Raw genomic sequence first — 13,360 nt, 5'->3', positions numbered from 1 at the left:
CAATTAGATCCTGCATGTAATGAAGGCCATCTGCTTGGTAGGGCTGGGCCCCAGCACTCCCTCCCCATCCCAAAGCATGTGCTATCCTGTGCAGCCGTCGGAGAAGTCCATAAGCGCTGGCAGGGAAGGGGTTTGGGGATGGGAGGCTGATGAAAGGGGTTTTGCCCAATTTTCCAGATGACTCTAATTAAGTTGTTCTCTTCAGCTGTTAAATTAGCTGGAGCCCTCCCTTCTTCCCTGGGTGGGTTCCCCCCCCTCCCCTCCCCTCCCCTCCCCTCCCCTCCCCTCCCCTCCCCTCCCCTCCCTACCTCTCAGATGCAGCAAATCAGCTTCCAGCTCTCCTCCTCCCCCCCCCCCCCCCCCCCGCAGGGCTCTGCAAATAAATAAATAGACAGTCCTAGTAAAATTAACCATATGAGGAGCCGCAAATGAGGTGGAAAATTTTAATGGTTCGGCATTTAAAAGCTGTCTGACAGGAGGTAGGGATGTGAGTGAGCAGAGAGAAAACAGTCCTGTGAGCTGGGTATTGCCCCCCGCCTGCCCCCACCCCCAGGCCCCTCATCCCCCGATTGCCATTATTCTCTGTTGCACTGGAGCAGCACATCTCCCAGCTGGTGCTTGCGATGCTGGGACTGGAGGAGGACCCCCCCCAGTGTGGAGATCAGGCATCTGTGCTCCTGCCCCCATGCACCCCATCTGGCAGCAGACTGCAGCAGCCTCTTGGACTCCTCTAGGGCCAGGAGACCCTGCACCCCCTGGCCCTTCGTGGTGCCAGCAGGACCTGGCAGACGTTAACCTGGGCCAAGCCGGGTGGGTCAGGACTAGCAGGTGACTGGGGCCGAGGGCCATAAACTCCCCAGTTAGCTGGCCGCAAGCCCTTGGGTGAACGGATCCAGATTGCCTGCTTCCCTGCTCCATCACCACGAGCTGCTGCTGCTCCTGCTCCCCAGCAGCCCTGGTGCAGTTCGCTTGGCCAAAGAAGGTGGGAGCGAGAGCCCCTCCAAAGCCGCGGGGGAAGCAGAGCCATCTCCACGCCCCCACCCCCGTGTTGCTCCCGCCACCCCATCGCTCCAGCGGAGGCGCGCCCCTGCCAGCGCAGCCCCTGCGCAGACCCCTCGATGCATTTATATCTCCTGATTATGCTGCAGGCAGCGGAGGCGGGGGGGAAGGGGCAGCGGGGGCGGGACTGGGAGGCCGCGAGGCTGGCGGAGCACGGGGACCCTTCCCCACGCCCCTGCCGCTGGTCTCCCCGGGGCAGCCCTGGCGGCGGGGCGCTGTGGCCCGGGGCAGGGCGGTGGGACCGGCGCGCACCCCCGCCCCGCGGGGGGCCGGCAGCACCACGGCAGCACCCCCCACCCGGGGGGCTGGGCTCGGGGGGGGCCGCTTTGCCCTCGAATCCCCCCGTCCCCTCCCCAGCTCGTCGGCGAGGGCCCGGACATGAATATTCATGGCGGTGGCGGCGGGTGACAAGGACGGGGCTCGCTCCGCCTGCGTGGCAAGCAGCCGGCCCCGGGTGGCGGTGGGGACAGGCGGCGCCGCGGGGAGACGCGCCCGCGCAGCGAGGGCGGCGGGAGCGCTGTCCCCGGCGCGGGGTGGGGGCGGCCCGCGAGCCGTCCGCCAGGGGGCGCCGCGGCGCCCGCCGCGCCTGCCGGGTCATTTGCATATTTTTGCATACGGAGCGGCCGCACGGCGCGTCAGCAGCGCCCCCGCGCGGCCCGCGGCAGGGCCGGAGCGGCCGCGGCAGCCGCCCGAGCACACCGGGGCCGGTGCAGAGAGCCCCGCGGCGCAGGCGGCCCCGCCGAGGGCTGCGCCCGCCCGGCCCGGCCCGGCGAATTTCACGGCGATCGCGAGGGCGCTGCGGCAGCCGCCGTTACCGGACGGCCCCGCCGGGCCGGGTCGGGCCGGGCCGTCCCACGGCTGCCTGCCGCCATGGCGACGGGCGGCGCGCCGTACCGGTCCCCGTCGCCGTGGTTACCGCCCTGCCCACCCCCGCGGCCCCGCTTCCAGCCCGTCGCCGTGGTTACCGCCGGCGTCAGGGCTCCGGGACGTCACGGGCCGCCCTCGCCCCCTCCGGCCCGGCCCCGCCGCGGCCCGAGCCCCCCGGCCGAGGCAGCGGGGCCGGCGAGGTGCCCGCCCCGGGGTGGGCGCTCCCCGGCCGCGCCGCCCGCCCGGGCACCTGTTCCTGGCTCAGTGCTCGCCCCCCGCGTTCCAAGGACTCGTCCTGTCCCCGGGCCCGGTCACCTGTCGCCCGCGGCCCCTATTCGGGCCCCGCCGGGCCCCGCGCCAGCGCTCGGCACCGCGGGGCGGCCCGCGCTGAGGGAGGGACGGACGGACCCGGCCCCCCGGGGGATGCGGGCCGGGGGGGTCCTGCCGCCGTCCCCTCGCGCTGCCCGGGCCCGGCTGGGAGCCGCTCGGCCCCATGCCTGTACGGCTGCTGGGAACAGCCCTCGGCTGGGGGGGCCCCACGCGGGCTCCGGGGTGCCGTGCTGGGGTGAGGGCGGTCGGGGAGGGTGCGTTGTACGTGCACCCATGTGCACACAGGTGTGTGCTGCACAGGGTGTCGCACGAAGCAGGAAAGCACCAGTGCAGCTTCTGGGCCTCGTCTGCAGCAGCTGGGGCCACCGGCAGCCCCACAGTGCCCCTCCCCCAGGAAATCCAAACCAGGGAGAACTTGAGGTTGGGGAGCAGACATGTATTGCTAAAACACAGGATTACCCAGCCCAGAGCAGTGGGACAGGACCACACTGACACCCCCAAGGCACCCAGCACCCACCACCTCAGGCAGGGGGGGCTGGGTGGCCTCCAACGTGAGCCTGGGGGTGCCCCCTCCTTGCACCCAGTGTCTCTGAAGGCACCAAATACCCCACAGGGGAAACAGCCCAAGAGGCACCTCCCACCCCCCCGGCCTGCTCTGGTCCTGGTGGAGATGGTCCCCACCGGAGCCCCTGTTGCTGCAGGCATCAGGGACAGGGGTGCCTGCTGTCCCCATCCCCACCCCTGGCCCAGCTCGGCAGCTCCCTGCAGCCAGGGTCCATCTGTCCCTCCAGCTGGCGGGCCCTGGGATGCTGCCCTGCTCAGATCTCCTGCAGGAAGTCCACGGGGAAGAGCCCCACTTTGCGGCCAGTGTAGACTTTCACGTAACCATTCACCTCCTCACCCTTCTGCACCACAATCTGGGGGCGAGAGGGGTGCAGGTGAGACTCCCGGGGCCCCACAGAGCCAGGGGAAGGCAGCAACCTCCAGGTGTGTGTGTGTGTGTGGGGGGGGGGGGGGGGCAGAGCAGGTCTCATCCAAGGGGCTAGGGGAGGTGGGCAGTGTGGGGATGGTAATGCAGGCCAGGGCAGAGAGTGGCTGTAGGGTGCAGCAGGGCGCCAGGGCAGCCGGGATGCTTGGGGACCTGGAGGAAGGCTGGATGCAGGTGGGGGCTGGACCAGGTGGTCCCATCTCACCTGATCCTTCTTGAGTGTGATCTGCCCGATCTCCCGGTTGCCCACGAAGGAGCGTGTCACCTTGTGCACCCGCTCACCTGCCCGCACCCGGATGATGAAGTTTGGAGGGAAGTAGCCAATTTTTTCACCAATCTTCCCCTGAAAGAAGTCAGTGGATGGGTGCAAGGTGGGGGTTGGAGCCAATCTGTATGACTCCCAGATTCCCCCATGACAAATAGCCTGCAGGTTGTGGGCTGGCATGAGCACACAGCAGATTTAGGGGGCCGTGTCCCCCTTAGAGTGCAATTTGCACTCGCAGCTGACCTCTCCCTTTGCTTTAAGCCCTGCATCTTTCCCTTCTGCGCTTGTAGGACGCCAGCCTTACCCGCCACCACTCCTCATTGGAGTCATCGACCACCGTGATCTTCTCCCCCGGCCTGCGAAGGGAAGGAAGGGCTCAGTGTGGGGGGGGCAGGGACCCCCGCACCATGGGAGACTCTGAGGTTGGCAAGGAAAATTGCTCTTCGCACAGCAACAGCTCCTAGAGCCCTGGGCCAGGGGAGGTCAAGGAATGCACGCAGCCCACGGGCTCAGAGACAGACAGGTCCTGTATGTGAGCAGCTCATCCTTAAGTCTAGGGTGCAAGAAATCAGTGGAACCACATCAAGACAAACACCAGCAGCCTTGGAAATGAGGCTTGTGCCCAAAGCCTGGGAGCTGGGAGAGCTGGCTCAGCGAGAGCCAGAGCTCCCGCTGGATGTGTAGCCCATTGAGGCAGGCAGAAAAGCCACAAAACCCAAACCACAGCCAGCATGGCTTTAATTTCTGCCCTCATTCATTCATTCACAGACCCCTCCTGGCTGCGAGAGCCTTGTTGTTGAGGCGAAGACTTCTCCCCCTCCCCACTGGACACCCCATGTCCTTCCCCTCATCACCCCTGTGCCCACTGTATGGCTGGGAACTTACGGGAAATCCAGGTCATCTTTCTCCAGGGCTTTGAAGCGATAAAGTGCCACGAAATAGTGAGACTGCAGATAGCCACCACGAATCCCTGGCTGTGGCTTCTTGTTCTGGGGGAGGAGGAAAGAGAGGGTTGGGGCCCCAGAGAGGCTGAGGACAGCCCCAGGGAGCCCAGGAGGGAGATCTCTGCAGCCTCTGCCCACACTGCTCCAAGGCCAGGAGCCTTTGGGGTGTAGGGTGAGGATGATGGCTACCTTGTCATCTGTTGGGCTCTTCTCAGTCTTCTTGTCCCCTTCAGAGGTGCCTGGAAATGGGAGGAGGGGGGATACGTTTCTCCTGGTGCTGCCTCCCCACCCCAGGACCAGCCTCCTCCCAAGGATCTCCTGTGCCCAGGTCAATGAGGGGAAGCAGAGAGAGCCCCAGGGTGGAGACCTGAACTGAAGACCCTCTTTCTGCAGGGCAAAACCCACCCCAGAGGGCCCCCCCAAGTACCCATCAGGCTCCCTCCGTGCCCCATGCTTGTGGCTGGCACTCAGCCCCCCCCCGCCCCACTTCCTTGGCCCTTGTGTGCAGCCAGCCCCTGCCACGGTCGCAGCACTCACCACCCTCGGTTTTGCCCTTTTCTGGCTTTGTGGCCTCTGGTTCCTCATCCATCATAGCAGCCAAAGGCTGCAAGGCAGAGAGGTGTCAGGGGGTGCAGGGCAGGCAGAAAGGTGGGGGTGGCAATGGGGTGCAGGCTGTGGTGCCAGGACCCTTGGGCATTTGGAGTGACAGGCCAACCCCTCACTCACATTTTTCTTGTCATCTTGCCCTTTCTTCCGCTCCTTGTTGGCCATAATGACGCCCGTCCGCAGGGTCTCGAACACGGGGTCGCTCCTGTTGGCTGCTGCTGGGGCACAAGGATGGTGAGAGGGGTTCAGATACAGGACGTGGGGAGATGGGGCATCCCATTGTGGGGACAGTACTTACAGAGCAGCTCCTTGACGCAGGCGTATTGCTGGTCACTGTAGAGGGGTGAGCTGTATGCTCGGCGAAACCCCGGGGGCTGGAAGAGGAGGTCAGAGCATCAACCACCACCCAGACCCGTGGGCCCTCTTGTGAGAGCTGAGGGGGGAGCGGGTGGACGCTGGGGACCCAGAGGGTGGCCACCCAGCAGGGGGGTGATGCCTGGGTCCCCCCCTCAGAGCCAGGAAGAGAGATGGGTCATGGCACCTGGGTCATGCCCACAGGGACCGAGCCAGCTGCTCCCTGCTGTGGTGCTTTGGTCTTCCCTGCGAGGAGGTGCCCCGAGCCTAGGGCTGGTGGGAACACTCACGATTTTGCCGAAGCAGCGCTGCATCTCCACATAGGACTGGCAGTGGTGGTGGATGTTGGTTTTGCAGTTCTTGCACCTCAGGCCAAATTTGTTGTTGACTGGCGGTGGAGGGGTGGAAAGGAGAGGCAATGTGACACTGCAGCTGTGGGGACGGCTGGGCTGGAGTCCTCACCAGCCTTGGCCCCCAGCCCTCGCCCTGACCATGGCCCCCAGCCCCAGCACCCTCAGGACTCACGGACAATCATGCGGGCACAAACATCACAGAACTTGGGCTTTTTGAAGTAATGATCTTTGAACTTGTGGGGTTTGTCATTGACAAGTTTCTGGGGCTCGGGAGGGGGCTCAGGCTCCTCCTCCTCTTCCTCCTCTTCCTCCTCCTCATAGATGTAGTAGATGGGTCCCCCTGAGGGGCTGACAAGTTCCCCATTGGGCTGTGGCTCTGGCGCCATCTCCTCCTTGGGCTTTCGCTGGAAAAGTTGCTTCAGCTTCTGTAGCTGCTGGGGCAGGAGAGGATGCATTGCACACAGCAGGTGTGTGGGGTGCGGCAGGCAGGCAGGCAGGCAAGCCGGTGCCTGGCTCCCTACCCCTTTGCGCTGACCTAGAGACTCCTTCTTCCGCAAATGGGAGGAGACCCCAGGCATCCTGGGTCAGAAATGCTGTGAGGATGGGGACCCTTCTCCCAGCCCCGTGAGGTCCCCACAAAAGGAGAAACTGTGACTCCTGAGCACCATATGGATGTAGGCACCCTGGGGAAAAGCCAAGCTGGGAAATGGCCACCCAGTGCCCTGCTGGATCAGGATCCCACCAGGCATCCCTGGCCCCACAAAAACTCCTGGGGCTGAGGCAGAGAAGATGCTAGAAAGGCAGCTTCCTCCACCCACCCGATCTGCCCTGTGGGCACCCACTTACCCGGCTCTTGGGTTTCCCACCTGAAGCAGGTGAAGCTGGTGGCTCTGGCACTTCCTTCTCTGTCATGCTATGAGGGAAAAAGAGAGACATCACATTGGCTGGGGCTGTTCCCACTGCAGGTGCTCAGTGGGGGCAGGAACAGCCAGACCTTGCTGGATGGGAAGCATCTCCCAAGCCAGTGCCTCCCTCTGTCCTAGCAGCACCACCTCCTGCTGCCCTGCCTGCAGCTCCTGCCCGAGCAAGGGCCAGTTCTGCTGTGGGTGAGTCCTGGGGCCCCGGGGTACCTGCTGGGCCCTGCTGCGCAGGCTGGAGAACAGCAGGCTCCCAGCACAGTGTGCACAGCACCGCTGCTTGCTCAGTGGACGTGGTGCCAAGTGCTGCGAGCCAGACCCTGGGCTACCTGCACATGTCCATCTCTGTCTAGACATCTCCATCTCACCATTAAACTGCAAATGGTGCCGCTCTTGGCCCCCTAGGACAAACATGCCTATGACGCTGTCTGGCATCACTGCACAGCCCTGATTTCTTCTCCATAGAAGTCCCATGCTACCATGGGGGCAGGATCTGCTCCTGCATCCCCCAAAACATGCCTGATTCCACCTCTGACTGTCAACCATCCCCACAGTCCTTCTACCCAGACATCACTATTTTTGGTGATACCTAACACAAGGCCCCCCCATGCCCCCGTGGAAACCAACCAGGATGACCATCAGGGAAACAGTGATGGGGGCTGGGGAGTCCTGGGGCAAGGGGTGCTGCAGAAGCAAAGAGCCCTGGGGTCTTGCACAGCAATGTGGGTGGAACAGGGGCCCACGGGGGTCAGTGGCCACAATGAGAAGAAGCCGCGCACGAAAACACACTTACGCTGTGTTTGGAGCTCTCGTCCTGCGATGAAAAACCCCGCACAGGGTGGCCGATGCTGGGGCCCCGTTGGCTGCGGAGCCCCCAGCCCTCTGTGCCGGGTGCGCAGGGAGGGGGGCAGCTGCCCCAGTCCCGTGGAGAGCGGGAGTGACAGGCCAGAGGGGAACCGACAGCTGAGCGCTGGCGGAGGCTGACGCCGAGAAATTGGAGCCCGTGCCTGAGCCAGGAGGGGAGCGGGGTGGAGAGGAGCCACTGGCTATTTGCGTTAGTGGGTTGCTGGGCGTGCCAGAGGCCCACCCACCCCCTGGCATGGGGCAGCAGCAGAGCAGGGGCACACCAAGTGCTCCAGCCTTGATGTCTCGTTTGCTCTGGCATTTGAGGCCCCTGCAGCTGGGAGGGGAAAAGGAAAGAGTGGCAGCAGTGGGGTCTCTCATGGGGCAGCTCTCATGGCTGCCCCATACCCTCTGGCAGCAAATCCTGCTGGTCTGCTCTCCACTGAGACAGAGAGCTGCCATGGAGGAAAGAGCTGGGGACCCCATTGGGGACCCTATCCTGCCGCCCTGCAGTGGGTGCCAGGGCCCTGGAGCTGGACAGGCACCCCAGTGCCTGAGTCCCTGGACCTATGTCCCTGCCAGGCTGTGGGTGGCAGTGGGGCAGGAGTTTGCACCAAGGCTGGGGTTGGAGCCCACCCCTTCCAGGCAGCTCTTACCTCTCCACTTGCACCTGCTCTTGAAGGTAGCATCCAGATGCTCCAAGAGGCTCCAGCTTCTGTGTGCAATGCAATGGTGAGGGTGGTGCCAGCCCAACTCTTGTACCCACAGGGCAGGAGGACACAGTGATACCTGCAGCTATCAGCTCAAGTGCTGCTCCCCTGTAATCAGGAGGAATATGCTGCTTCCTGCCAGGGGATACAGCTGGGGACACGCCACGGCCCCATTCTTGCCATTGCACAGCTGCATGGGGCCAGCAGCTGGGAAAGGAGTCTATGAATATCTGATGGGGGGGACCAGCCCCAGATCAAAGTGCTCAGCGCTCCTCTCCCAGTCTTGGCTCCCAGCCTCGGCAAGCCATGAGCTTGCAGCCCTTGTACATGCCAAGCATGGAGGCAGGACCTAGGCAGACACCCATCCTCCTGTGAGTGCCCCTTCTGCTCCCTGGCTGTCATCTCACCCTGAGGAGGCAGCACAGACAGCTCCTAGCACTGGTACTGGCAGAGAACGGGAAAGCAGCGTTAAAGTGATGGACAAGTTTTCTTTTTATATTTAAAAACAACCCCCCAAATAAAATAAAACCAAAAATACCCCCCAAATAATAATCAGATTAAATAAAATGTGCAGTGAACATACCAATCAACACCTGTATGTGCAGTTCAACACAGTGCTTAACAAAACAATATACACAGGGTAAGGTGGGCGGGCACGGGCATCACTCCAAAAAAAAAAAAAAAAAAAATCAATTTCTTGTCTCTTAATTATGTCCATATAAATATATCCAGGAAGGAGGGTGAGAGGAAGGGAGGGCAGAAAGGAAAAGAGAATGCAGAGGGAAGTGCCCGCAGTCCAGTGTGCTCTGTGCCCGTTGCGTGAGCCCTACTGTGAGCTGGCACGCTCCAGCACCCGCAAGTCGTAGTTCTTTTTGGCCACACGCAGCTTGAAGCGGCTGAGGGAGTTGTTGAGTCGGAGGGAGGCATTCTGGGCAGCCAGCGGGCTGGGGAACACGGCCACGATGGTGTATAAGGCAGCAAGGTCACTGTGCCTGCCGTTCTCTGGAGTCCCATTGTTGTCCCCGCCACCCCCATCTCCACGGCGCCCCTGAGTCTCTTTGAGCCACTGGATTTTGGCACCAGCCATGGCGAGCTGGGTGAAGAGCTTGTCAGCTTCTGTCCGCGTGATGCCCTCGGGCAGGTCTGTCACCTCCAGCACTCGGCCCAGCACTGCAGTGGAAAGACAGCACGTGTCAGCAGCAGCAGATTCTTGGGTGGCAACAGCACAGTGAGAGCTGATGCGTGGGCTCCTCACCAGCTCTGGGGTTGGAGCAGTCACCTCTACTTCGCCCATGAAAGCAGCGCTTTGCTAAGCTGCCCCCACATTAGGAATATATTTTTTTAAGCCAGTCACTTCTTCCCCCTCAAACTGCCCCTACCATTCTGCTTCCTACAGTGCCCCATTCTGATCCTTTCTGATGCCCACATCCTGGTCCCCACATGGCCTGCTTCAAGAGGAGACTGGTATTTCTCATGTGCCCAGGGCTCCAGCAACACCAAGTCCTCCTTGCTTCCTTTGGCTGGGCTTGGCTTTTCAGCTAGGGCTTTCCCAGGTGCTCTGCCCCATCTTCCTACCCCTACCCTATCCTTGGGTACCAGGATTGGCAGCTAACCCAGCTCTCCTGCCCTCTGTCTCTGGAAGGGAGAAAGACAGGCTGCACCCATGGAGGACACCAACATGTGCAGATCCTGAATTTGACATTGCCCTGTGTGCTTCACCCATGGGGAGGATCCCCTTCTGTGCCCAGGCCAGTGTCACGCCAACCTCTTTGCCTCTGCTCTGTGGTACCCAAACACTTCTACTGCCTCCTGGCTCCAGCCCTGGCTTTTGGGCTTAGCGGAGGGCTGGCTGAATGGATTCTTTGCTAATATTAACGTGGCATGTAATGAACATGCCAGCCACAGGGAGGGGGGCAGCTCTCTGGCAAGCAGCTCTTAAAGGGCCCCCTGCGACCAGCTGCTGTTGGTGGTGACATGGAGGTGACATGGGGGATAAGTCTGAAGTGTCCAGAGAGCCAGTGAAGACTGTCTCCCTTCCAGGCTGTCTGGCTCATGCCCAGCTAGCAAGTCTTGTATTGTTGCGGGGAGAAGCCAGACACGTGCCTCTCCTTTCCTCCCTGATGACCAAGTAGAGACCCCCCAGGGCGAGGAACAGGGAGTCCCTTCCCCTTTGGAGAGAAATGATCCACTGGGGATTTCAGCCCTCGCAGCCACCCCTGGAAGACCCCAAAGCCCTTTACAAAGATGAAGGCTCTGCAGGTCCTGGCCCCACTGGGAAATGGAAGCATGAGAGGGAAGGGTCACTTGGGAAGGCAATGGTGGGAACAAGATCTCAGGGGTCTGGACACTCACTTTCTGCTGACAAAGAGGAATAAAATCCCAGGATTTCTGCCAGCTCCACCCACTCCACCATTTCAACCCTCACAGAGGCAGGAAAAGGGCCCAGGTGTCCTGGTGCTCATCACTGACACTCCAACAATTTGTCCCCACTCTTCCTCAAAAGCTTTTCTCAGTGCAGGCAGGGTTTACTGGGTTCCTGAGCAACCCCTGTCCTCCTGGCTCCTGATGGGCACAGCTGACTGGGACTGGCTCTGCGGCACGCCACCCCCAAGCCAGGCCTCACATGGGCCCTGTGTGGGGTGTGTGCCTGCGTGCGTGGGGGAGGCGGTGGCCGGCAGGAACTGCTCTCCACAACCACCCCCAGCAATGGGTTCTGTGGGATGCTGGTGTCGGCAGGGATAGCATCTGGAGCCTCTGCCAATGCCAGCTACGCCCATGCAGTGGGGACTAGTCAGAGGGCAAAGGGGGAACTTCTTGAGGAGGATCACTTGCCTACATCGCTTGTCCCAAGGTCAGTGGATGCTGACTTGAGGGCCTGTCTCTTGCTCCGGTTTCCATGTTTCATTCCAGTCTGCCCCTTAAAGAATAAAAATGGTAGCGTGTCACCTGAGGAGACACTGTGGCCTCACAGTGCCCACAGAGCATCCTGGGAGTAGGGGGGAAGACCAAACTTGACTAGGCCATGGCTGTGAAGGGGAATGAAGCCACCTGGATAACCTTGCATCCCCTGGCACCTTTGAGGCGACACCATGCTTGGGTAAGTTAGATGAGATCAAGGCACAGCCATGGTTCCAGGACACTCAAAGGACTTGGGGCTGACACTGCTTCTGGGCAAAGCTGGGAGCAGGATGAAATTTTAGCCCAGTGCCGCACTCTAGGGAAATCCATTCACAATGGCAGCTTTGCCAGATGGATGGCAAGAGCATGGAGTAGGCAGCCTGCTACCTAATCAAGTGGTGTCCAAGCACAGGGCAGGGTGTGAGACTCACTTCTTAACTACTCCCGGGCCCTGCCCAGAGAGGGGCTGTCCGGGGAGAGGGGGGCCGTCTTGCTCTGCTCCCAGGACAGTGAAAGGGTGGGTGAGTGGGGGTTTGGCCCAATTTTACCTGGTGTGCATTGTAGTTGGGCTGGTTGTGGAGCAGCGGTGGGGGACAGAGAGACAGATTATACTGCAGCGGCTGGCCCAGCAATGAGTAGCGCCCATCACCTGCAAAAAGGAAGCAAATGTTTGTAGGGGTCTGAAGAAATCACAGGAAAGACCCAGCCCTGTGCTGTCCCCACTCCTTCCCCTTACCTTGTGCCGGGCCCATGGGCCGGGGGAACTGTGTGAGGACAGGGAGAGGGCTCAGCCCTGTGCAGACACTGTTGAGGCTGGTGACAGGAGACGGCGTCGGGGACTGGGTGGGGGACGTGATGGGGCTGTTCAGCTGGGTGCTTGCCTGGAGGACAGAGAGTGTTAGACAGCGCCAGTGCTTGTGACCTGTCCCACACCTGTCTCACCACCATGGGATGAGCCCACCCCCATCTCCCAGCCCATCCAGACAGCACGGATGCTGGGGTCTTCTCTCTCCCGCCAGGCTGCTCCCAAAAGATGAGCTGCCTGCTTCCCAGTCCTCTCAATACCTGAGCACTCGTGTCTGCGTTGTACAGGTCTCCTGGCTTCTGCCCCCGCTGGTCCAGGCTGTAGTACTTACAGTGGCTCCACTGCACCACAGGGGGATTCTGGGGGGCCTGGGGGCCATTGGGTACATTCAGCTGCATCACAACCACGCCAGGACCTGATGGAGACACCCCTGGGGAGAGATGACAGCAGCAGTATTGCCAAAGCTCTGCACACTGCTGCTGCTGCTTGCTGTAGGACAAGAGGCAGCCTGCCTGTCTGTGCAACTTTGCACTCTTTCCTACAACACCCCCTCCGTACTCTTTCCTACAACACCCCCTCCGTACTCTGCCACTCCTGCCTGCCCAGGTGGGCTGAAAAAAGGCCCCACCAAGATCTGGTCGGGATCCCTCTCTGACATCACAGCTTACATCAGAAAGTGATGACTTTTAATCCAGGAGAAATGCGAGCAGGGGGGACAAGCTGAAGGCAACTTGGGGGACCTCTCTGAGCATCACAGCAAAACTTCAGGCAAAGGATCTAATCACAGAGCTGGGTGCAGAGCTCGAGTATCCTGGGTCCAGCTCTTGCACCAATTCACCAGGCCCCAGCTCACCTCCCTGCAGCTGGGACAGGATGCAGGAATCCTGATGCTCCTCTCATCCACAGTGCTCCCTGGTCCCACGAACTGCCCTGGTGACACTAAGCCGCGCTGCCAGCAGAGGGAGTCCGCAGCCCACAGCAGCTCCCTCTACCTGCTCCTACCCTGCCTGCCCCACCATGGCAAGGAGATGCCAGGCACAGGCCTGCATCAGCCTGGAGCGAAGTCTCTGTGCCACGTCCTGGTAATTCCCAGTGGGCCATAGGATGGGTAAGACTAAGGAAACCCATTGCACAGAAGCTGCCAGACTTGGCTGTGAATTGACAGCTCTGTTCACTGCAGCCCCTACAAAACGTGATCCAATCTGTGCAGAATCAGTGCCAACCCTGACCAGTGGCCCCTCTTACCTGAATACTGCTGCTGCATCTGTGGCGGGCTGCAGGGTGATGGGGACTGTGGCATCTGATACTGTTCAGAGCCAGGTGGCTGAAGGAACCCCACCGAAGGGCTGTGAAGCAGAGAGTGCTCTGGTGAGGTGCTGGGGATGGGGAGAAATAGCCTGCCCATCTGTGCAGGCAACCAC

The 13,360-nt window shown here is 61.3% G+C and overlaps 2 protein-coding genes across 14 annotated transcripts in view; both read right to left on the bottom strand.

Annotated features, from left to right (window-relative positions):
* Positions 1-2,687: 2,687 nt before the first annotated feature.
* On the bottom strand, positions 2,688-8,483 carry STAC3 (SH3 and cysteine rich domain 3). 3 transcript variants are annotated; one of them, XM_082332551.1, is made up of 13 exons: positions 8,183-8,483; positions 7,477-7,863; positions 6,613-6,679; positions 5,939-6,197; positions 5,704-5,801; positions 5,358-5,433; positions 5,180-5,277; positions 4,991-5,057; positions 4,643-4,692; positions 4,395-4,498; positions 3,814-3,865; positions 3,450-3,587; positions 2,688-3,173 (listed from the first exon to the last, which is right to left on the bottom strand). In XM_082332551.1, the coding sequence occupies exons 2-13, from the start codon at positions 7,782-7,784 to the stop codon at positions 3,075-3,077; spliced, it is 1,416 nt and encodes a 471-aa protein (XP_082188677.1). In that variant the 5' UTR covers positions 7,785-7,863; positions 8,183-8,483; the 3' UTR covers positions 2,688-3,074. The 3 variants fall into 3 exon arrangements, with proteins under 3 accessions (XP_082188677.1, XP_082188675.1, XP_082188676.1); XM_082332549.1 differs by lacking the exon at positions 8,183-8,483 and having other exon boundaries at positions 7,477-7,945; XM_082332550.1 differs by lacking the exon at positions 8,183-8,483 and having other exon boundaries at positions 5,180-5,274; positions 7,477-7,945.
* The window catches only part of R3HDM2 (R3H domain containing 2), a 61,447-nt gene continuing 56,569 nt past the window's right edge, over positions 8,483-13,360 (bottom strand). For 10 of the 11 annotated variants that reach the window (XM_082332538.1, XM_082332537.1, XM_082332541.1 and 7 more), the window contains 6 exons: positions 13,185-13,285; positions 12,200-12,369; positions 11,871-12,015; positions 11,683-11,783; positions 11,069-11,153; positions 8,726-9,406 (listed from right to left, as the gene is read on the bottom strand). In XM_082332538.1, the coding sequence (XP_082188664.1) occupies positions 9,063-9,406; positions 11,069-11,153; positions 11,683-11,783; positions 11,871-12,015; positions 12,200-12,369; positions 13,185-13,285 (946 nt within the window). In that variant the 3' untranslated portion in view covers positions 8,726-9,062. Of the gene's footprint in view, positions 8,681-8,725; positions 9,407-11,068; positions 11,154-11,682; positions 11,784-11,870; positions 12,016-12,199; positions 12,370-13,184; positions 13,286-13,360 lie in introns of those variants that run through there. The other variant, XR_014230419.1, reaches the window with a different exon arrangement.

This window comes from Platalea leucorodia (assembly GCF_965183815.1).
Source record: "Platalea leucorodia genome assembly, chromosome: 23".
Lineage (NCBI taxonomy): Eukaryota > Metazoa > Chordata > Aves > Pelecaniformes > Threskiornithidae > Platalea > Platalea leucorodia.
The sequence above is the reverse complement of the archived record's forward strand: the minus strand, read 5'-3'. Positions and strand labels throughout refer to the sequence as shown.